At 53.6% G+C, this 21295-nt stretch overlaps 8 protein-coding genes across 8 annotated transcripts; 3 read left to right on the top strand and 5 right to left on the bottom strand.

The window, feature by feature from the left end:
- Positions 1 to 729: 729 nt before the first annotated feature.
- On the bottom strand, positions 730 to 5120 carry BBA_08927 (non-repetitive/WGA-negative nucleoporin; the record flags this gene model as incomplete). Its single annotated transcript, XM_008604024.1, has 3 exons — positions 730 to 1437; positions 1487 to 4650; positions 4715 to 5120. The coding sequence occupies 3 exons, from the start codon at positions 5118 to 5120 to the stop codon at positions 730 to 732; spliced, it is 4278 nt and encodes a 1425-aa protein (XP_008602246.1).
- An 811-nt stretch (positions 5121 to 5931) lies between these two features.
- BBA_08926 (short chain dehydrogenase) lies at positions 5932 to 7013 on the bottom strand (the record flags this gene model as incomplete). Its single annotated transcript, XM_008604023.1, has 2 exons — positions 5932 to 6792; positions 6861 to 7013. 2 exons carry the CDS (start codon positions 7011 to 7013, stop codon positions 5932 to 5934), a joined length of 1014 nt encoding a protein of 337 aa, XP_008602245.1.
- Positions 7014 to 7819: 806 nt separating this feature from the next.
- On the top strand, positions 7820 to 8798 carry BBA_08925 (O-methyltransferase, family 3; the record flags this gene model as incomplete). The annotated part of the gene is made up of 3 exons (XM_008604022.1): positions 7820 to 7915; positions 8024 to 8273; positions 8368 to 8798. 3 exons carry the CDS (start codon positions 7820 to 7822, stop codon positions 8796 to 8798), a joined length of 777 nt encoding a protein of 258 aa, XP_008602244.1.
- Positions 8799 to 9324: 526 nt separating this feature from the next.
- On the top strand, positions 9325 to 10540 carry BBA_08924 (uncharacterized protein; the record flags this gene model as incomplete). The annotated part of the gene is made up of 3 exons (XM_008604021.1): positions 9325 to 9839; positions 9902 to 10114; positions 10411 to 10540. The coding sequence occupies 3 exons, from the start codon at positions 9325 to 9327 to the stop codon at positions 10538 to 10540; spliced, it is 858 nt and encodes a 285-aa protein (XP_008602243.1).
- A 570-nt stretch (positions 10541 to 11110) lies between these two features.
- On the top strand, positions 11111 to 12801 carry BBA_08923 (anthranilate synthase component I; the record flags this gene model as incomplete). Its single annotated transcript, XM_008604020.1, has 2 exons — positions 11111 to 11122; positions 11209 to 12801. 2 exons carry the CDS (start codon positions 11111 to 11113, stop codon positions 12799 to 12801), a joined length of 1605 nt encoding a protein of 534 aa, XP_008602242.1.
- A 419-nt stretch (positions 12802 to 13220) lies between these two features.
- On the bottom strand, positions 13221 to 14642 carry BBA_08922 (glucan 1, 4-alpha-glucosidase; the record flags this gene model as incomplete). Its single annotated transcript, XM_008604019.1, has 1 exon — positions 13221 to 14642. One exon carries the CDS (start codon positions 14640 to 14642, stop codon positions 13221 to 13223), a length of 1422 nt encoding a protein of 473 aa, XP_008602241.1.
- Positions 14643 to 16558: 1916 nt separating this feature from the next.
- On the bottom strand, positions 16559 to 17808 carry BBA_08921 (uncharacterized protein; the record flags this gene model as incomplete). The annotated part of the gene is made up of 3 exons (XM_008604018.1): positions 16559 to 16803; positions 17013 to 17450; positions 17802 to 17808. The coding sequence occupies 3 exons, from the start codon at positions 17806 to 17808 to the stop codon at positions 16559 to 16561; spliced, it is 690 nt and encodes a 229-aa protein (XP_008602240.1).
- Positions 17809 to 17942: 134 nt separating this feature from the next.
- On the bottom strand, positions 17943 to 19396 carry BBA_08920 (60S ribosomal protein L3; the record flags this gene model as incomplete). The annotated part of the gene is made up of 5 exons (XM_008604017.1): positions 17943 to 18198; positions 18249 to 18922; positions 18985 to 19141; positions 19235 to 19320; positions 19391 to 19396. The coding sequence occupies 5 exons, from the start codon at positions 19394 to 19396 to the stop codon at positions 17943 to 17945; spliced, it is 1179 nt and encodes a 392-aa protein (XP_008602239.1).
- Positions 19397 to 21295: the final 1899 nt, after the last annotated feature.

Below are 21295 nucleotides of genomic sequence, written 5' to 3'. Positions count from 1 at the left end.
TATTTCATTAATGGGAGGAATGGTGTGCGGGGGAGAGATTTCGTCCCGTCTAGCTATATATATAAAGAATGCCGGCGACTTACATCGCCTCATGCGGGTGTTGCGCCGGAGACTTTCCGAGTACCGGCCCGTAGAGGTCCCCACCAAGACCCGGTACACTGACCCGGTCACATTTCGGAGACTTTTCATCTCGATTAGCGACTGAGCCATGCAAGAGTCTACGCCTTAAATGATGTTGGAGGAAACGATACAAAGTACCGAAACGTGTTTCTCAATCGCCAGATACATGATTCATTTGAAACTTGGCCTCGGCCGTTTAGCGACTAACCCGCGCCACTTGGGTCATTTTAGCTTGAAGCCGTCTTGAATCCCCATGAAAATAGTCATTCATAAAGGAAGAAAAATTATACCTTCAGATAACAAACCTACATAATCAAAGCTACAACAAGCTTTCTTCCCGATGCAACGACCCCCAGCCCAGAAACAACTACGCAACCAAATTCATCGGCCATAACAAAAAAAAACAAAAGTCTTCTTTTCCTCGTCATTGCTTTAAAAAGATTCCGAAATAGAAAAATGATACGACACAAAAACAAAAAACAAAAATGTAAAATAAATGACGACTTCAATCTTGATGCCATTACACTCCGTACTGCCGCATGTCAAGTGGCTGCTGTCTCTCAACTTTCGTCTTGCCCTCGCAAAATATATCCCCTTGCCTCACCATCTTTACCAGCGCAAGCTGCCACCAGTCGGCAACCGCTCCACGAGGTCCGCGACTTCGCGTCGCAGCGACTTGAGCACGCGTCGTATCGTGGGCAGATCCGTCCCGCCATTGTTATTTCCTTGACCAGGCGGCGGCAGCGCCGCCTCGCAGCGCGCGAGCAAGTCGCCGACCGACGGCCCAATCGCCCCGCCGCTGGCCTGGCCGCCGCGGCGTCGGACCTCGGCCGCCCACGCGCTCACGACAAAGACAATAGTCTCAATAATGCGGTTGCGCACGTTGCCAGAGAACCCATAGTCTTGCGTATCAAAAACGTTTTCCAGCGTCTGCACAATCATGCTGTGCGAGACACCCAACGTCAGGAAGAGCTGCGCAGGCCACATCGGGTCCGCGCCAATGGTCGCGTCTTGCTGGTAGGCAACGGCATAGCGACACAGCTCCGGTAGCAGCGTCGAAATGGGAAAGACAAAGCTGTCTAGCGATGTGTAGTGCGCAATGTTTTGAATCTTGCTGCTGACCGCTTCGTAAGGCAGTGGCGGCTCAGCCTGGCCAGGGGTAAGGTCTTCCAAGCGCGAGACGACTTCATCGTGTGCTTGTTGAATGAGGTTGCTCCAAGTGGAAGAAATGGTAGTCGGGTTGCGGTAATTGGCGCTGTGGTAGATGACAAGGCACAGGTCATAGTATCCTGCCTGGTCTGCGTAGTCATTAAAAAGCTACAAGTCGTTAGTAGATGTGTGATACATGGATCAAGGTCAAACTTACTGCCGATAGGTCAAGAATACTTCCATCAAGAGCCTTTGTAATCTCTTCCTTTTTCTCCGGTTCGATGCGCTCGTCGGCACGCAGGCGTCCAAGCAGGTCGTCTTGAATATTGGCAATGTCCAGCAGATCGCTGACTTCATGATTGAGCAGTTGCTGCTGCTGCCTGCTCACACCGACAGTAGTCACGCTGGCATTGGCCTTGGCCAAGCTGAGTAACTTGATGCGCTCCTTGATACCAATGGCAAACTCCGATTGTGCCAAACCAGCCTGCACCTCGGCAGCCGCAAAGAAGCGGTTGCGGTTAGTGTAGAAACGGCACAATAGATCAGCGTGCTCGACGTTGGTTTCGGCTAAGCGCTCGAGGAACGTGACGACATGAGGCGAATCTATCCCCAGGATGCGGTCCGTCCAACCTTGCTCAATGTACCATTCGTAGAGATCAAAGTGGAATACCTCATCATCAGAGCCATTCACAACGTCATACGTTTCCATTCTCTTCATCGCGATGACTGTCGGTTTGCCATCTATCAACTGGGGCTCCTTGCTTGAGACCTGGTCGAGATGGCTCAGAACGTGATGGATCATGTCGTAACACTTTTTGCGCTCCTCGAAAATTTCGGCGCGCGGATCGCTCGAGGGCTTGCCGTCTTGAATCCACGAGAGAGCAGAATTGCCGCGGTCCTTTTCTCGAGCCACAACAAGGCATAGCTGGACAGCACCAGCGTAATACTTGAGGTCCACATACTGGCTTACGGCGGACTGAAGATTTCCATACGTCAAACTGCCAGCAACCTTTTCGAACAGAGTTAGACTCTCAAGAAGGATATTTCGTGATTGTGTAGTATCCGGAGGTTGCTCAGAGGCACGCTTCAGCTGCTCCTGAGCCTTGAAGATGACGACATCGTCAGGGCTACAGAAACTGCCACAGCGTCTGCGAAGAGCATCAGCCACAGTCTCAACGTTGGAGCCACTTTCAATGTTGCGGTTGACAATAGCCTTGACCAAGACCTTGGCCAAGTCCTTGCCGTGAGGTTGAGAGAAGAGCGTCTCGTAGGTGAGATCACGAAGCGCCTGTCGGGATGGCTCTTCGAGCCGCATGAAAACATCCCCAGCACGCTCGTCGAACAGCATAAGAACAAAGGAGATGCCTTCCGAGATGCTTTCCATGAGTTTCTGAAGCGCGTGTAGGGCCTGGTGCTCGGCCTGCAAAGCAATCTCCTCCTGGCGTGTTCCTGTACGCTGGAGATCAGACGGGCCAGACATGCCCTGAATCAGGCCACGATTCGCCTCGATAAACTTGCGAAGGCGCTCCAAATTCTCTTGAGTGACAGCGAGCGTGCCGATAGGAACAGCGGGGACGACAGCAATAGCACCGGTGGGGGAGACGCCTTGAATAATGACCTTTGATTTCCAAAGCTTCCTGACAAGACGAGCGAGGTAAAGGGAGAGAGCATCATGCCTTGAAGACAGTCGCACAGAGTCGGTCGTTAAGCTAGCACCATCCGTCTCGGCAAGTGTAGGCTGCCCGCCCATCTCGACAAAGATGCCACGGGCACGATCTTGGGTGGTCTGGTCGATGGCCCTGGTCGACCCAAATCTCACGTCGCCTCCTTGTCCACAGGCAACAGCCAAGGCGGTAGAAACAGTCTCCACTCGACCGTAGAGCTGAATCAACCGCCGGCATACCATGTCCAATGCCTCTTCACCAGGGGCGTCACGGATGGCAGAGGAAAAGTTGTCCACAAGGCGCCTGCGACGAATGACGTGAATACCAGTGTTGGTCAGGATGGCAACTTCGGGAGGTGATTCATCAAACTGCACGGCAAGTTCGTTTCCAAAGCCCCACGGCGAGCTGGTGGCGCCGAAAGGTTTGGTGATGAGCCCAACATCTTCGGCTCGGCTTCCAATTTCGATCCAAGAAGCTTGCTCGTAGTATCGCAGCGGCGTAGCACTGTTAGTGTTTTTGATTCGGGCAGATTCAGGGGCGGAAATGAAGATGGTGTCGACGTTGGCGTTGTCTTCTTTGCCGACAAAGTCAATAAACACACCGGGCGCAAATCGCGCACCATGTCTGCTAGGAACAAGCATTGTCGAGCCCAGCTCAATTGTGTTCTCCGCACCGGCTGCAGCAGGCTGAGCGAGTTGCGCAGACCGGCGGGAAAAGGGACTTGGCGGAAATTTGATGAATTGAACCTGCATGCTCTGAGGAACCATGTTGTTTTGGGAGCCATAAATATAAGACGAAGCGCTGGTAGCACTGAAAAAGATTCGGCAGCCCGTGTCAGTCATTGCCATGAGGTGTATTTTTGAGGCTTCTTGCTTTGAGATTGGGCTTATGGAGACAATCTTCATCCGATCCGTGAGAAGCTTGGACTGTGTAATCATGTGGGCAATATCACGAAGACAGTGAACCTTTTCCTTTTCAATCACCTTGTGGAGTCGATCAGGTGCCTCCATATGGTATGTACGAATCGTCGATTTACTTGACAGTGTATAGAGTAGACTTCGTGAATCGTCAATGGCAATATCGACCACATGTTCGGGGTCCTTGGTGCCCCAAAAGCCCGACTGCAGAGTAACAACTGCGGACCAGCCAGGGTTCGTATGGTTGATCTTGCCGCATCGATTGGAAAACCACTTCTCTTCAGACTGGTAATACAATTCGCTAATGTCGATATCGGTGCTACCTCCAAAGAAGATGCGACCATCGGCCGACCCTGTGATGACGCGGACATCACTGCCTCGCAAAGGGAGTGACATCTTGGTCTGGTAAAGCGAAACAGACTTGGTGCCGGCTGAGGTGGGAGCAACTGATACGCCGAGGAGGATCATTTCGGATGTAGTGGCGACAACAAGGATGTGCGTAATGGTATTGACGAAGATGCCCTGCTTGGGCGGCACGAGCGCGACAGCTTGGATGGTGTGTGGCTGGTCCTCAAAGCCAATAAGCTCGGCATCGGGGTTGGTATAGTCCCAGAGGAAGAGCGAGTTGTCAATAACAACCCAGGCATGGTTGACTTCAGCAAATAAGCCCATCAGCGTCTGCAGCTCGCCAGTGTTGTAATGATCGAAGACTTGGTTCGGAATGGGATACATTTGAGTCTTGTGAAAGGGCGACCAGGCGGTATCGGTGGGGGGTATCTCATAATCGGATGATGCACCCTCTGGAAGAAGCAGGTTAGCAAGTTCAACAGTGAGACTGGGGCTTTCAGATCAGAATAGCCTTACGTCTGCAGTAGGAGTCAATGTCGGGAAAGTTTTCATCGTTGGATAGGCAGCTGTTGATGGCTCTGGCAGCACGCACGACGGGCGGGATGTTTTCCACGCGCCGTACTGGGACGAGATTCGAGGATACAACCGCCGATGCATCGTCCGCACGCGTAGTCATGTCCAATAGAGAGCCTGTCGTCTTGCTAGATGCCAAGCCGGAGCGGACCAAGGCGCGTGGCCGCGAAGTGGACGAGGAGGAGTTTCTGCGCAGGGAGCCGGAGCCGCTTCTCTGGGCAGACTCGGAACGTTGAAAGAGATTTCTGCTGACAGAGTCCTGCTCGTTGCGGTATCGCGAAGCCACGGCCGGGGTGTTGAGGAACGCGCCAGGGACGGCGCGAACCGGCGTCGTCTCGGGAAACGACATGGCGAATATCGGAGGCTGGGCTGGCTGATGTTTATGCTATCGACTGCGTGCTATGGAGCTTGTTGCTGCAGCATCAGCAACGAGGTTCGCAAGTCAGCCGGTAGAGACGAAGCGACGCGCTCGAGACCAGCTCATGAAGAGGCTCGTACAAGACGAGGCAGGTTCTCGCTGGCGTCTGGAGAGTCTTGTTGACGCTTGCGTCTGGGCGCGATATCGAGTGGCAGACAGAAGCGAGGCCGTCAGGCGCTATGAAATGCTGTCGAGGAGCACAATCAATCCAATTCAGATGCTTGTCGCTAGATGGTGATGAGCAATGGGTGTTTGTTGGCGTTGAAGCGCCGTGTGGGTTGTAGATGGGAATTTTCGAAGCTCTGAAACCTCCAAAATGTTTCTTAGGCTGGCGCGCGGTTTCTGGAGCTCTGTCAATTTTCCTGGCCAGGGGGGGCCGGCCACCAGCGCTAGACCTAATTGGCAGCTTTGTCCTTGCACGACAGCGGGCTCGCGGTTTCGACAACAGACCGCGGGTTTTATAATAAAGAGATGAGAGACAAAATACAACAGTGATCAAGTATTATATTAACTTGGATTGACTTCATTATTTTTTTTTCCTTTGTTCGCAGTGAATTCTATTCTGCGTTGAAGTGCGCAGCTGCCGCACTATACCATCCTACATTAACATTCTCAACTGCGGGTAATGTACCAGGCCGTTGATGCAATTCACACAGCTTAAACGAGCACCATGGCGTTTCAGTGAATGCATCTTTCAAAGACCCAAGCCAATCACGGCATATTCAGTATCGATTTCAGCATTTTACTGCTTCTTGGCATCACGCTCCGCCTTGCGCAGAGCACGCTTGCGAATATCAATGTGCATGCCCTTGTTGATGGAGATGGTCAGAGGACTATTCACACCAGGAATATTCTCAATAAACCACAGCATAAACGCATGGCTCCACCACGGTGTATAGGTGTTGGGCGCCGTTTGGTAGCCGCCGGTGCCAATCTTGCCGAGAGCGGCCTTGACAAAGGGGCGGGCGTTGGGGACGAGCAGGCTGGCGCGGCGAATCTTGCTCATGGCAGTGGTGACGAGGTGGCTCAGGATAAGCTGGACGTCGACATTGTCGTCCGCAAGCTCCGAGGACAGGGCGTTGCTCCACTGCTGGAGGAAAGCCTTGCTGCCCGAGTACGTGGCCAGGTACGGGGTCGGTGTCCAGCCACCAAAGGAGCCCATGGTCAGGATAAGACCGCGCTTGCGCTGCTTCAGGATGGGCGCAATAACCTGCGTCACCTTGAGCGTGCCCAGGCAGTTGATGGTGATTATATTTTGCAGCTCGTCGCGGGGGGTCTCGAGGAAGGGCACGGGGATGCTGTGGCTCTGGCCGACGTTGTTGATGAGGATGCCGACATCGAGGCCCTTGACAAGCTCGGCGAGGCGGTCGTAGTCGGAGTCCTTGTCCTGGGAAAAGTCCATGGAAAAGGTCTTGACCTGGGGCGCCTTGGCGGCAAACTTGGCCGTAATCTCGCTGGCGAGGGCATCGAGCTTCGACTGGGTTCGGGACACGAGGACGAGGTTGAAGCCCTTGGCGGCGAGCTGAGCCGCAAACTCCTTGCCGAGGCCGTCCGAGGCACCGGTGACGACGGCCCAGGTGCCAGGCTTGCCATACTTGCGGAGCTGTCAATTGTCAATTAGTATTCGCAATTGATTGGGGTGGGGGGCAGTAGATGCGGTGCGCGACATACGTTGGTGCCAGGCAGGAAAAAGGAGCCGAGGACGAGGCGCAGATAGCTAAAGAGCTTGGAAGCGACAAAGAGACCACCGACGGTAGCAAGAAGTACCAGGCCGCAGTGCGGCATGGCGGGCAAATTGCCGAGTTGCTGGTTGATCTTGTCCATGGCAGGCGTGCAAGATGGTTTATTATGCAGCACACGATGTTGTTGAGTCTATGTTGGGACGACCTGCAGGAGGAAAAGCGTTCACTCCAGGCAAGATGGCGAAGCAACGCTAGCAGCGACTTTTTGGCGGGCTCCATTCCAGACTGTGAGGCCCCCCCCTCCCCATGTAGATGGGCCAAAAGGTGCCATCCTAACAGCAGATGCCTCTAAACCTGATGTTTTGTTTTAAAAAATTCAGTCAAAATCCTGTTCCAAGATTACCCAGTTCAGAAGCTATCTAGAGACACCGCTAGGTATACTTGCAACCTTGCCCGCCATCTCGCTAGCCACATTCCACAGTCTACAGACCTGTAGTGGCAGTTGTTACCCCTGGCCAGCCACCGATTCACATGCTTGGGATTTTGATTGGTTTTTTCAAAGTCGCTCTAGGTACCAGCAGCATACCATATTTTGGAGCTGACACAAAGTAGAGCTTTCATACGGTATTACGGTACTTCAGAGACATCAGACTCAAGGCTCACTTGGCCATAGCAAACAAAGCTCGTTGCTTGCCCTCAATGGAATCTGAAATTTTGTACCTACCAAAAACTTTTATCCTGTCAATTCATTGCGACCATCACGGAAGCTGTGGCTGAGTTGTGGCGTTCACCATCGACCTCAACAAGGCCTGACTCAATTGGGCAAATACCGGTACAACTGGCCAGCTTCGGGTCAGGGGCCTCGTAAAGTACACAACTGGCGCGTAATGATGACACGCCCTTGAGCTGTCTGGTCAGTGATTACTTTCCAGAGTATGTCGTGTCACAATGAGCCTTCTTTCGGGCCTCGCCAGCCCAGCCCCGACCCCGACGTCCGACCCCGAGTCGGCCCCGCCAAATCGGCCGCATCTCCGGGATCTACGTGTAAGCAGCTGCAATATAAGTTGACAAGGTGCTTTTGGTCAAGACTGACTGATTGATGTGTCTATTTTCCAATCGCAATACACTCTGTCTTCTATTCATTACACTCAGTCCCAAAATCGCTTCCAGTCCGCAATCAACTCTAGCATCATGGACTCACAGGAGCAGCTACGAGCCTTGGTAGAGCAGGACAAGAACATGCTGCGCAGCGTCGACTTTGACAACTTTCGCTCCGCTCCGCAGCTCGACGCCCAGGCCCGGTCCGCCCTCCTGCGTCCCAACGCGCGACTCGCTGCCGCCCTCTGCGAGTCCTCCGCCCAAGGCCTCCCGCCCATCAAGCGTGCTGCCGTCTCGCCGGCCAGTACCTGTCCGTCCTGACCCCGCGTCATGGGGCGCCAAGGAGGTGCTCGAGTTCGGCACGCTCGGCGGCTATTCGTTCGATTTGCTTCGCGCAGGCCGGCGCGCGCGCGTCACCAGCAATCGAAATCGACGCCAAGCACCGCGGACGTGGCGCTGCAAAAACGTCGGCGGGACTCGACGTCGAGGTGCTCCTCGGCTCGCTCGACGGACATTCTGCCCGAGGTTGGTCGAGGAGGGACGCAAAAATTCGAACATTGTGTTTGTCGCCGCCGACATGGTTGGGCTGGGCGAGCAGTTTGACTGGGCGGTCAAGCTGACGCGCCCCAATGGCTGCATCTTTCTCGACGACGTCGTTGCGTCTTTGTACAAGGACGGTCAGGTGGGAGAGGGTGGCGAGGAAAACATCTTGACAAGAGTTGGGAAAGACAAGAGAGTACAAGCTACGTTGGTGCCGATTGTGGCTTGCCATGCCATGGTGCCAACACCGATTTTTAATGGCTTCATCTTTGGCACCCGTCTTGGCTGATGATGCTTAGAACCTGTTTTTGTCTACCTGGTGTACATTCCACTGAATAAAGTCTTTCAATAGTTACGCAGGACTGAACCGAGTCTTGGCTCAGCAAAAACGATTATGCAGATCAATTGTGACTTGTTGGGCGGCATGATGCTGATAACATCCGGCCCTCCGCGGTGTTGGACAAAGGCTTCGTGGCGCCTCTCAGCCAAGCCAATCAACGGTTGCCACAACAAGATGCAGAGCATGCGAACCACCCGCGTACCGGCATGTGGTGAGCAGAACATCTCCAACCACTTGTGCGCGTACTAGTTTTCGGGCCAATTTGCCTTTAAAGGAGAGAGGCATGACCTGTGTCAGGCCTTGGCGATGTCCACCGTGGCTGGCCATATAATTCAGCCAGAGGACTGTATCTTTCTTTCATCTTTGGTCGGTGTTGGCCCATTTGTCACTTGTCCAAGTCTAAGCGTAAAAGAGCATCAAACCTCTTTTTAAACAAAGAAAAGTTTCTCGCAGGTATCTGGAATGCACTCGATTAATGGCCGAGCCCGCATCAGCCGTCTTCGGGTTGGCGATTCCTGTGGTGCAACGTCTGTTCAAGCTCCACGGCAAGCTCGAGGAGATTGTCGGCGCGCCAAAAGATGTCAGGATTTTCAACAGCGAGATGTTGATACTGGCAATTTCTGTCAACAACTTTCAGATGCAGAGTCCAGCTTTACTGAAAGTGTTGACTGAGCCCAGGAAGCAAGATGCGCTTCTGGATGCTCAGGCTTTGGCCAACCACTTCGACATGATCATCAAGTCGACGGAAGTAGCGTCCAACTTGATTTTGAGTACATTTGACTGGAATTTGGGCACTTTTGGGAAGATCCTAGGCCGCGTCCAGTGGATTTTCAGAAAACCTGCCATCATCGAAGCTCGTTGCTCGATGACTCTTTTCGTCACCCTCATCAACATGTTCATCAACTCAGTCATCATGGAATCCCTGATCCAGGAATACAAGTTTTCCATGGCAAGAGGCAGTGAACCTTCCCGGGAGATTTCAGACAAGCTGTACGTTACTTGCAACCCGAAGCCTAGCCACCATCGTACTGATTTTTTTTTTTTTTCGACAGGGACCTTTTTGGACAATTACTGAAACGAGATCTCGGGCGCGTCAGGAGAGCGTTGCGGCAGTGGCAGCAGTCCAGCACGAGCAAAAGGGACGAGCGACGCAGAATTGAGCGCACAGCAAGATTTATAAAAAGAAAGGCTAGGCGGGTCATTGAGACCCTTCCCCCGCAGCCGTCAAAGAGGCGACGGCCTAGGTACCCTGATGAGCAAGACAGGTATGACCAACGACCTACTCGTGAATACCCCACGAGAGTGCATCGTCCAGCATCGCCAAGGCGGTATTCTACCAGAGAAACAGCTTGGCGGGGGTATGATTAGGCATGGAAATCGGATTTGCAGGAGCAAGTGGTGATTACGTCTTACGCTGGCCGACACCAGCGGCGGAGGTGTCAAAGCACAAGAGGTTCATCTGCGACCGCCAGTTTGATGAGAGAAGGGCACGGCGTCGAGTTTGCGCCTGACGAAGGACATGAGTTTTTATGGCGTTTGTGAGCAAGGCTTTGCGTCTTAGGTCTAAATCTGACGCTGAAGATGGGGGCGCCACCTGTTGGTCGGCGCGACGGCTGAGAAACAAGAGAAGACGAGGCCACGAAGATAATCTTGACACAAAAGAAAACGATAAATCTATCAAGCCGGTTTAGATTTTCAGGGACCTATTATAGTATACTAAGTAAATAAGGTGTATCACCTACTAGTGAGTATCCTGCCTATTACCTAGGACGCTAGCGAGTATCCTCCTTACTTTAGGTGGTAATGCTAGCGAGTATCCTCCTTCGCCTACACTAAATAACGAGTATCCTCCTTACTAGGTACTAGTAATCCTAGCGAGTATCCTCCTTACCACTAGTATTTCTAGCGAGTATCCTCCTTACTACTAGTATTTCTAGCGAGTATCCTCCTTACCACTGGTAATTCTAGCGACTATCCTCCTTACTACCTGTGGCGCTGGCGAGTATCCTAGGTACCTATCACCTACCTACCAAGTAGATATCCTGTTGCCGTTGATGGTCTCTGATTTATGCGGGGTTCGTTTGCGTCTAAACACCCCCCCGCCAACCAACCGCTATCTACGGATGCTTTGACTCATTGGCTACGTCTTATTGTGTGGGCTCACCCTATCTACAACTTCCCTTCTTCTGCACCCTTGACCTTTCCTTCCGCCCTGCCATCAACCATCAGTCAATTGTGCTGTCCACATTCCCCCGCTCACCATGGCTGGCGCTGTAAGTCTTTTCCAGCTTCTTGCTCATAATCTGCGCCGTTGCCATTTCTTGCTGACCGAGGCCCTCCTCTCCCGCCATCCTTTCAGAAAGCGACTGTGCCCACGCTGGAAGTCATCCGCGACATCCTCCGCACGCCGATTGCCGACGGCGGTTTAAAACCTACCCTCGTCCCGGTCTATCGCCAAATCTCCTCCGACCTCATCACACCCTCGGCCGCCTACCTCAAAGTATCCGCCCACGCCGCTTCTTCCTCCTCGTCTTCCACCGCTACCACCACCACCACCACACCCTCCTCGCCGTATTCCTTTCTGTTCGAATCCGCCGCCACCGAGCAAGTCGGCCGGTACAGCTTCGTCGGCGCCAATCCGCGCAAGATTCTCACCACCGGCCCCGGGCATGGCCCCGCGACGGACCCCCTGCCGCTGCTCGAGGCCGAGCTCGCGCGGCACGTCGTCGCGCACGTTCCCGGGCTGCAGCTCCCTCCGCTCACCGGCGGCGCCATCGGCTACATTGGCTACGACTGCGTGCGCTATTTCGAGCCCAAGACGGCACGGTCGCTTGAAGACGTGCTGCGGATCCCCGAGTCGCTGTTTATGCTGTTTGACACTATTGTCGCCTTTGACCGCTTCTACGGCGTCATCAAGGTCATCAGCTACGTGCGGGTACCCGCCGATGACGACGCGGGCGCTCTCGAGGCCGCCTACAAGGAAGCCACCGCGTCGATTGACGAGCTCGTTGACGTGCTCAATGCCCCCGAGGTGCCCATGCCGCCGCAAGGGCCTGTGCAGCTCGGCCGCGAGGCCACGTCCAACATTGGCCAGGCCGGCTACGAAGCGCACGTCACCAAGCTCAAGGAGCACATCTACAAGGGCGACATCTTCCAGGCCGTTCCCTCGCAGCGATTCGCGCGTCCGACTGACCTCCACCCCTTTAACATTTACCGGCACCTGCGCACCGTCAACCCCTCCCCTTACCTCTTCTACATTGACTGCCGCGACTTTCAAATCATTGGCGCCTCGCCCGAGCTGCTCGTCAAGAGCGAGGACGGCCGCATCATCACGCACCCCATTGCCGGTACCGTCAAGCGCGGCCGCACCCCCGCCGAGGACGACGCCCTCGCCGCCACGCTCCGCAGCTCGCTAAAGGACCGCGCCGAGCACGTCATGCTCGTCGACCTCGCCCGCAACGACGTCAACCGCGTCGGGGACCCCCACACCGTGCGGGTCGACCGCCTACTCGGCGTCGAGCGCTTCAGCCACGTCCAGCACCTCGTCTCGCAGGTCTCGGGCGTCCTGCGTCCCGACCAGACGCGCTTCGACGCCTTTCGCAGCATCTTCCCCGCCGGCACCGTCTCCGGCGCGCCCAAGGTCCGCGCCATGGAGCTCATCGCCGAGCTTGAGCGCGAGAAGCGCGGCGTCTACGCGGGCGCCGTTGGCTACTTTGGGTACGGCGGCGTCGACGCCGACGGGGCGCCTGTCGAGGGCGCCATGGACACGTGCATTGCGCTGCGCACCATGCTGTACAAGGAGGGCACGGCGTACCTGCAGGCGGGCGGCGGCATCGTGCTCGACTCGGACGAGTATGACGAGTGGATGGAGACGATTAATAAGTTGGGCGCGAGCATGCACTGCATCAAGTCGGCCGAGGAAATGTACCACGCGGAGCAAAACGGGGCATAACGGGGCATAATGATTGAGAACGAAAGAACACTATAGATATATAAAGTAAAGCAAATGCAAGAATTTATCTAATGTACATGAAACTATATAGAAATCACCGTTTCGTGTAAATGGAATAAAGACGTCATGCCCATGCTTTGTGTGGGGGTGTGTGTATGTATGTGTATGCTGATGTATTTATAAATGGTATTGCTCTCAAAGCAAATATACCTAGTCTCTCGCCAACTATGAATATTCGTGTCTCGTAGAAAATGCTATACAATATGCCCTTTTGACTAGATGCCATCCATATCCAAGTGTTCCCATGTTGTAGTTTCCCAAGTTTCCCCAAACCATGCAATATGCAAAATGAAATGCGACATTCTGTCCGCCTGTATACCCTATATAGATTTCCAATCCCTCCAAGCACATGCTCTCATTCACGTCATGACGGCCATTTCCACGTCCACGTCCGTGTCCATCTTTCTCTTTGGCGTCGGCACGCTCAGCAGCGGCGCCCCTCCACTCCCACTCCCCCCAGCCACCGACACCGCTGCCGCCGCTGCCGCCGCCGCTCTCGCTGCCGCCACCACCGCACCGCCGAGCTGCTCCTCATCCTCATCCACTTCCTCGTCTTCTCTCCCAATCGTCCACACCCAGCGCCTCTTCTTCTCCCCTCGCGTAGTACCAGTACTACTACTACTAATGCTACTCTTCTGCACTCCATCACCTGAACTAGACAGCGCCGCGTCCAGCCGCTTGCTCTCGTCCTCAAACGCACCGGGCGTCTGGCCGCCATCCCGAATCTCATTCGCGGAAAACGCCCGCAGCAAGTCGACGGGCATCCGGCGCGGGGAGCACGGCGACGCGGTGGCGGCTTCCTCGACGAGCAGGTCAATGTGAGATTTGGTGTACGTGTTGGTGGTGATTTCCTGCTCAATGGGGCTGTGGTAGCATACGCGCTTGGCGGCCCTCTGCTGCTGCTGCTGCTGCTGCTGCTGCTGCTGCTGCTGTTGCTGTTGCTGTTGCGCATCTTCTTGCTGGATGCGGACGGTGGGGGTTGTGAGGCGGCGCGGAGACGAAGCGGATCGACGCGAGGAAAGAGGCGAATTGCGGAGGATGCTGCGGAGGGCCTTGGCGTGCGTGTACGGCGGAGGCGAGCCGGAGACGCCGGCCCGTGCGGGTTGTTGTTGCTGCTGCTGCTGCTTTTTTGGCGGCGTGGCTGCTGGCGATGCGGGTATTGTGGCTGCCGGCGACGCAGGTATCGTGACTGCCGCCGCAGCGTAGAGGGCCTGCTCGAGGGAATGGCGGCCTGCGGCAGCATCTCTCGGCGAGAAGCTAAATACGGTGCTATTTCTGCCCTTTCCGGCACCCTCGACGGCGCCAGCCGATACGGGTGGCGTGGGCGACATGACGCTGTTGCTTGGCAATAATCGCTGCTGCTGCTGCTGCTGCCGCCGGGGCGACGACGCGGAGACGGGCGTCGCGGGGTAAGCGCTGGCCGCTGCCGAACGGGGGCGACGACCACCGAGCGGCGAGTAGAGCGAGATGGCCTGCAGTGTGGTGATTGCGGTGAGGGGTTCCGCGGCGGCGGGCGAGGCGAGGGGCGTCGAGGCGCGCTCAATGGCCGTCACGTAGGCGTTGGAGAGGGTGTTGAAGGCCGTCGGGTCCGACGGGTTGAGAGGAAAGCCGCGCGAGCGGTTCGGCGTCGACGTCGACGTCGACGCTGCGTTGCCGGACGAGCAAGAGGAGCCGGAGAGGCAAGACGTCTTGATTTGCAGAGAGAGGCGTGGGCGCTTGGAGGGGTTGCCGCCACCGGCGCCGGCGGGCATGTTGGGCGGACGAGAGGCCATGACGGACATGGCTGTAGTGTGTTGATGATGTTGTTGGTGTTGATGATGATGTTGATGATGATGATGATGTTGATGATGATGTTGATGTTGATGTTGATGATGTTGTTATCGTCGTTGTTATTAGTAACGCTGCCGAATTTTGTGAATGAGTTTATTAGCGTTGTAAAAAGGTGTGCAGGTCGATCTTTGCGCGCGCGGCGCAAGGTAAAGGGCGTTTCTTTATGCAAAAGTTTGAACCGATAATAGCACAGGAATAGACTACTCCGTATAGTTGCCGGAATTGACGGGGAAACGCGGAGAGGGAGAGAGAGGGAGAGCAATCAAGCAAGAATGGGGCCAAGGAAAAAAGGTCCTGAAACGATACGAGTGTCTAGCTTCGTCTTGTGTAATGCGCAAAACAGACAACAAGTGTGACAGAAGAGCTCTGCTTTTTTTTTTTGTATGTGTGTCCCTCAAACGTCGACGATGAAACGGCCGGCTTGTCAGAGGATCATCCGAGGGGAAGAAAGAGTTCAAGAGGATATAAAACCAAGAAAAAAGTTAAAAAGATGAAAAGATGAAAAGATGTGTGAGGTAGAAGAAGGGAAAAAAGGCGAGAGAATTAATCTGATATCCCACCCCCCCTTGTCCTCTTTTTTTCTTTTCTTGCCGCCGAACCGGTGAGGGGTGTCAGCGATGGACAGACAGGATGAAGATGGGTTGAAGAAAGAGGGGTTCAACTTGTGCCTCGGCGGCTAAAACGGAGAGGGGGGAGAGGAGGGATCAGTCAATAAATTGATATATGTATGCTGCATCTGTACGGATTAAACCCAACGTAGAACGTTGTGGGGGGTGAACAAAGATGTTCATTATCTCTGTTTTTTTTCCCGTGCAATCATCCAATCAAGACGCTTCCCATACATATTTAGTTCATTTCCTTTATTGCCACACCTGAAAAAATGAAAAGCAAAGAAAAATAGCAACATCTAAAATGGGAGAGCGAATCGGCGAGGCGTCGGCCTAGTCTGCGTAAGCGCCCGCGCAGCCCAGCGTTGGGGGTCGGTCCCCCAGGCCTTGGCTCATGCTCGCGCCGCCCAATCGTAGTGGTGGGTGTTGTGCAGGTTTCTATTGTTAGGTGGCTAAAAATACGCATAGTCCTAGTATATTCTTGATTTTTTTTTCTTTTTTTTTTTTTCAGATCAATAATAGCAACACCCATCCATCCTTGTCGTGTTGCGCGTTCAGTCTTTTTTTTGTCTCCTTGTCCCCCAGTTTTTTCTTCATCTCTCCCCCTCCCCCCCCTTCCTGCCCAACATCCAAGAGTCCGGATCCGTCAACAACAAATGTTTGTCTTTATTTTAATTGCAAACGCTATATTTTCCCGCTGTGGCAGGAAAGAAAAAAAAAAAAAAAGAAGGAAAAAGAAAGGGGAAGAAGCCCGAGGTGCTGCCTAGGCCCATTTCCAAGACCAGGGCGGCTAAATTTAGAAAAAAACACCCCGCGCGGCCCAGCGACTCGACTCATCATTCGTTCGTCCCGCCACAACCTGTCCTCTCCCCAGACTCTCCTTTTCTCCGTGCCTGTTTTCCATCGTATCGGTTTCACCCAATGAACCTCTGTTGCCTGTCAATAATCATCTTTATACCCGTGCGCTTCCCATTCTCAACTCGTCAAATTAGATCTTGTTTCCCATGTGCCTTTGATTGCTTTCGCTACCCCGGCTTGCAACTTTGCAAGACATCATTTACAGCTTTACATGTATCCACTGCGACATCACACATGCAAACACACTTTGCATCCTCATCGGCACGAATCGTCACATTTTACACTAATAACTTCTCCACCCGGCCAAACCTCTTTTGCTCCTCTTGCTCCTCTCATTGTCCCCTCATCTTCTCCCAGGCATCCTCTAAATAGAGCTCGTGTCTCGTACCTCCATCGCCACTTCACGACTCGACCGCCAACGCCTTGGCGCCCACAATCCGTTCGCCTGCCCTCGTAATTACCCAGTATTCCACCCGTGTCGTGTCGCGCACCACCCGGTACACCCGCACGTCGTTGCCCTTGCTCGCATCCCGCACCGCCTCCAGCACCTGCGTGTACTGTCCGTTGGAATCCCAGTCCAGCGGGTCCAGGATACTAATCTCGGCCTTGGCCACGTCCCAGTGCTCGATGAGCTTGGCGAATTCCTCTGTTTCCAAAATGTATCAGCATCCAGTCCCAACACTTTTCTCCCATGCTGCTGATCCCAGCCGCGCCATGCCGCTCGCAGCCTTGTCAAAGAGAGAAAAATTCGCATATCCTCTCTCCGAACAAAGAGAAACGGCAACAAATATCTTCAGCAACACACCGCAAAAGCTATTCTTCATGGTCATGGTTCAAAGGGAATTATTCACTTACCCTCGTCAGGTAGTCCACCCGCGCCCGTAAACTTGAGCGACACCGGCTCAAACGGCTCATCCGCGTCGCTCGAGTACACGGCCTCTTTGCATACTTTTACAATGCCCTGCGGCGCCGTTTGCCCCGCATCCAGCGACTTGAGCTGCGCGCGCGCCGTCTTTGACGACTTGGCGTGGGCCTCGTCGGCGTCGTTGTTGGCCTTGTTCAGGAACGCCATGTAGTCTTGATCCGAAGACATGTCGACTACTGCTGCGTGCTTTGCTTGTTCTTTCGACGCTGTGACGCTGCTCGTTTCGCAATCAGTCGTCGTGTTGCGAATGCGAGTCCCTCGTATCTCGTCGCGTCCCGATCCGGTACAGAAAAACTGCTGACGTTGCTTCGTGGGGCCTCGATGCCGCGGTCCCCTTTGTCCTGGTCGCTGCTGCTGCTTTCTTGCGACTGTCGATCGTAAAGGTCCGATTAGAGATTCTCGTATTACTCCAAATCGATTTAATGAAACATGGACATTCTTCCCTGCCATATGACGGTGGTGGATTCAATTTTCTGCTCAGCAAGCTGTTTTATAACGAGAAAGAGGGGCTGTTCTTGTAGATCCTCCTTCTGACGTTCTGTCTCGCTGCAAACGCCCACACGCCCAAGTAAAAGTGGGGTGACGTCAATCCTAATCCGCGCCATCATATATCACCCACAGCACAACGATGCAAGCTTTGCTACCAAATTGCTTCCACATTTCAAGAGGCAAAAAATTTTCATCAATGGGAATCTTTTAAATTTTCATTCTTCCTTTACCTAGCATTTTTACGTTGATCCCATAAAACCCAAAAAGACTAGCATAAAGTGGCATAAACCAACCATTTCCTCGACACCCCAATGCAAGAAAGTGCGCAAGATACAACAAAAGAAAAGTGACGCTCGGCCCGCTCAACCCATTTAGGCGGTGGTGGTGAGGTCCTTCTTGAGGGTACCCTGGAACTGCTTCTTCTCGGCAGGGGTCTGGAAAGCACCGTGACCAAACTCGGACGAGGTATCGATCCACTTGAGGTTGATCTTCTCCAGGGCGCGGCGCGAAGTGTGTGTGAACATGGACTTGCGGAGGGTCATGACACGCTTCTTGACACCAGGAATGGAGCCCTTGACCATGACGAAGTCGTTCTTGACCTCACCATAACGGACGAAACCACCGAGACTAAGCATCTGTTAGCAAAAATTCTGACTTTCGGTCCAAAAGGCACATACGGAGTAATCTTCTTCTTGGTAATGTCCATGTCGGTCGAGGCAGAGTCCTCGGCACCAGCCTTGCCGATTCTGTAAACCTTGTGGTTGACAGAGGTACGGTGATGGTAACCGTCCTGACCGGCACGGGCAACCGTCCACTGGACGTGGTTAGGGTGCCAGGCACCGATACAAGCAACCTTGCGGAGACCCTTGTGCGTCTTGCGGGGAAGCTTCTTGGTGCCCCAACGGGCAGTGACACCGGTGAAACCGTGGCCCTTGGTGACGGCAATGACATCAATCATCTCGTCCTGCTCAAAGATGGAGTCGACCGAGACGGGCTTCTCAAAGAGCTCCTTGCCAAAGTCGACCTTGTCGGAGATGGAGCCGCCGTTGACCTGAATTTCCATCAGGTGAGCCTTCTTCTGCTTGAGGGGCGTCTTGCGGATCTGGGTGTGGGCGAGCACGCGGACGACGGTGCAGTACTTCTTCATGCGCTCGAGCTCGCGGGCGATGGAGGCACCCGACGACTCGGAGTGCTTCTTGGCGTACTTGGTGAAAGCCTTCTTCTTGCTCTTGTACCAGTTCTTGTAGAAGCGGCGCTTGAGCTCGTCGGACAAGTGCTCGGCCCAGACAGTGGTGAGCGAGCGCAGGCCGCGGGGGGTCTCGATGTATCCGACAAGACCAACAACGATCATCTAGAATTAAAAATCAGATGTTAGCCATATGCGCAAAGCAAAGCGGGCTGCATTGTTCGTACAGGTGGGGTATCAACGATGGTCACAGCCTCAACGACCTCCTTCTTGTTAGATTTCGCACCGGGGCGGTCGCTGTCACGGACGATCGTGGTCATGCCGGCCTTGTAGCCCATGGCGGCGGTGAGGTGGACGGGCTTCTTGGGGTCATCCTTGGGGAAGCTATATGCAAGCCAATTGGTTAGCCTCTGCTTCTTTCCTGCTTCTTTCCTGCGAGTCGCAATATCTTCCTCCCATCTCGAAAAAAAAACTTACGACTTGACCTTGCCGCGGTGACGGGCGGCACGCTTCCTGGGAAGGTAGGCCAGCGAACCGTGACGAGGCTCCTCGTGCTTTCGGTGCTATTGGTCATGGGTTAGTCGCCGTCTTCGCATTGTTGTTCTCGCTGTCGCAAAGTTCACAATAACATACACTCATTTTGTCGGCTGTGGTGGTTGGTGGTTAGTGAGAGGAGTAGAGAGCGTCAAAGCCTAGCAGTGGGAGAAAAGTCTAGGAGGGTTTGAAAATAATTTGTGGGCGAAATTTTAAGCGAATTCCCGGTGGCAGACTCGTTGTGCGGTGGCTCGTGCGCCCTCGCCGGTCTTCCAATCAACGGCCGCCTCTACAGTGGGGCTGGCAGAACCGCACCACTTGGACGGTAAAACTGCGGTGTTGTGCCGCAAGTTTATGCAAGTTATGCTAGTTCATTAAAGATTTGTGCAGCTCACTTTGAGAAAATGCTTCCTCTTCGATAGCAACGTGAGAACAAGAGCGTATATCTAATTTTTTCCAGAGTCTGTCTTTTTCGCCCAACTTCTCTAACTTCCTACGACAACTTCTTCGCTGTTGTTCCCGGCTGCTAGACCTCCAGACAATAGCCGTGCTGCGACACAACAGCGTTTCCATCTCGGATAGCTACTGTATGTAGAGCTGCTAATCATGCCTACTCATGGCTCATGTAAAGACGACGCTAGAAAGCGATTCCTCCTTTCAATTTGCGTCCATCTCGCCGTGACGCTGTGCCTATGAAGCCGATCGGCTACTCGACCGTGTGATTCTCTTCAACAAAGTCATAAGGACGTATACATCATTCTCCTACAATTTCAAGCAGCTACATTCAGATGCGCTTTGTATCGATAGAGAGAAGGATAGCAAAGAAACGTAGTGATCCCCTACTCTGTTCCCAATTGACGTCATTCCTGTCCGTAGGGCGCAATCTTTTGTCGGCTGATTTGAACTTGCCTATCTGCAACGAGGGCAATCAGGGCCTCGAATACAGACGGCCTCGTCGGGGTCGCAGTTGTTGCAGCATCTCCAGCCTGTTGGGCAGCTTCTGTAGCCGCATTTACGCAGGCGAGTGTCAAGCTCAACTGGCGTGGGTGAGGCGGCGGCCATGCTGGCCATGCACGCAACGAGGGCGTAAATAGGCTTCATTCTTATCTTGAAGCGATTTTAATGTAGATCAGTAATTAGGTTGGAAGTTGCCATAGCACGGGCATCGTGCTGACGCATTCGCGCTTCAAAATACTCTTCTCTGACAGATGACAGTCGCTCGAGCTCCTTGCTGTTTCGGAGCAGAATGCGGACAGCTTCATAGTTGCTCGTGAATTGGCCGGATTCTGCTAGGACTGCCTTTGACTGGATGCTGCACAACGCTGAAATGGCACTTTACTACATGAATACGAGAACTTTGGTAGAAACATTCGATAGTCGGTGTCGCACACTCCAGCACAATGCGGGGAGTATAGCTTCGGAGGCCTTGGCGCCAGCAGCCAGAAAAAACGACATGACAACCGGTTGCCACAGTTGCTGTCAAACAGATTCATTCTGAAGAACACTAGAAAAGTCATCCACTAAATTTGGTGAGAACTTCGAAGCTGATGGTCTCGTCGCACCTTTGCAATTGTGGGCGTCTTTCTGTCACTTACACGAGGGTGTAGCGGATCGCGAAGCAAGGGGCCTCTCAGAGCACTATTCGTCCTCTACAAGAAAGAGGCTGGCGGAGGCTTCCGAGTCGGCTTGAAGCGTTTGGGCAGCTATCGGGTACGGTATGAGTCACCTCTATCAGATAGCATTAACACCCAGCAGAGGCGACACCACAAGTACGTTAATTACATGGTAGTATACACCTAGGCCGAAATTTGACTTGTGGCTGCCAAACAGGTATTGCAGTGCGGAATAGAAATTCTGTTTATCAAGAACCTGGCAGAGATAAATTGAGACGGCGCAAAGCTGATAGTCGACTATCTCACTCCAGCAGAGTATCACTTCTTATCTGCTACACGAAACGACGACGTTATATCAGCTTTCCCCGGTTCTTAAACTTGGCTTTGAATC

This window comes from Beauveria bassiana, assembly GCF_000280675.1.
Source record: "Beauveria bassiana ARSEF 2860 unplaced genomic scaffold BBA_S00042, whole genome shotgun sequence".
Lineage (NCBI taxonomy): Eukaryota > Fungi > Ascomycota > Sordariomycetes > Hypocreales > Cordycipitaceae > Beauveria > Beauveria bassiana.
Note: the sequence above shows the minus strand (reverse complement) of the source record. Positions and strands in the feature narration are given on the sequence as shown.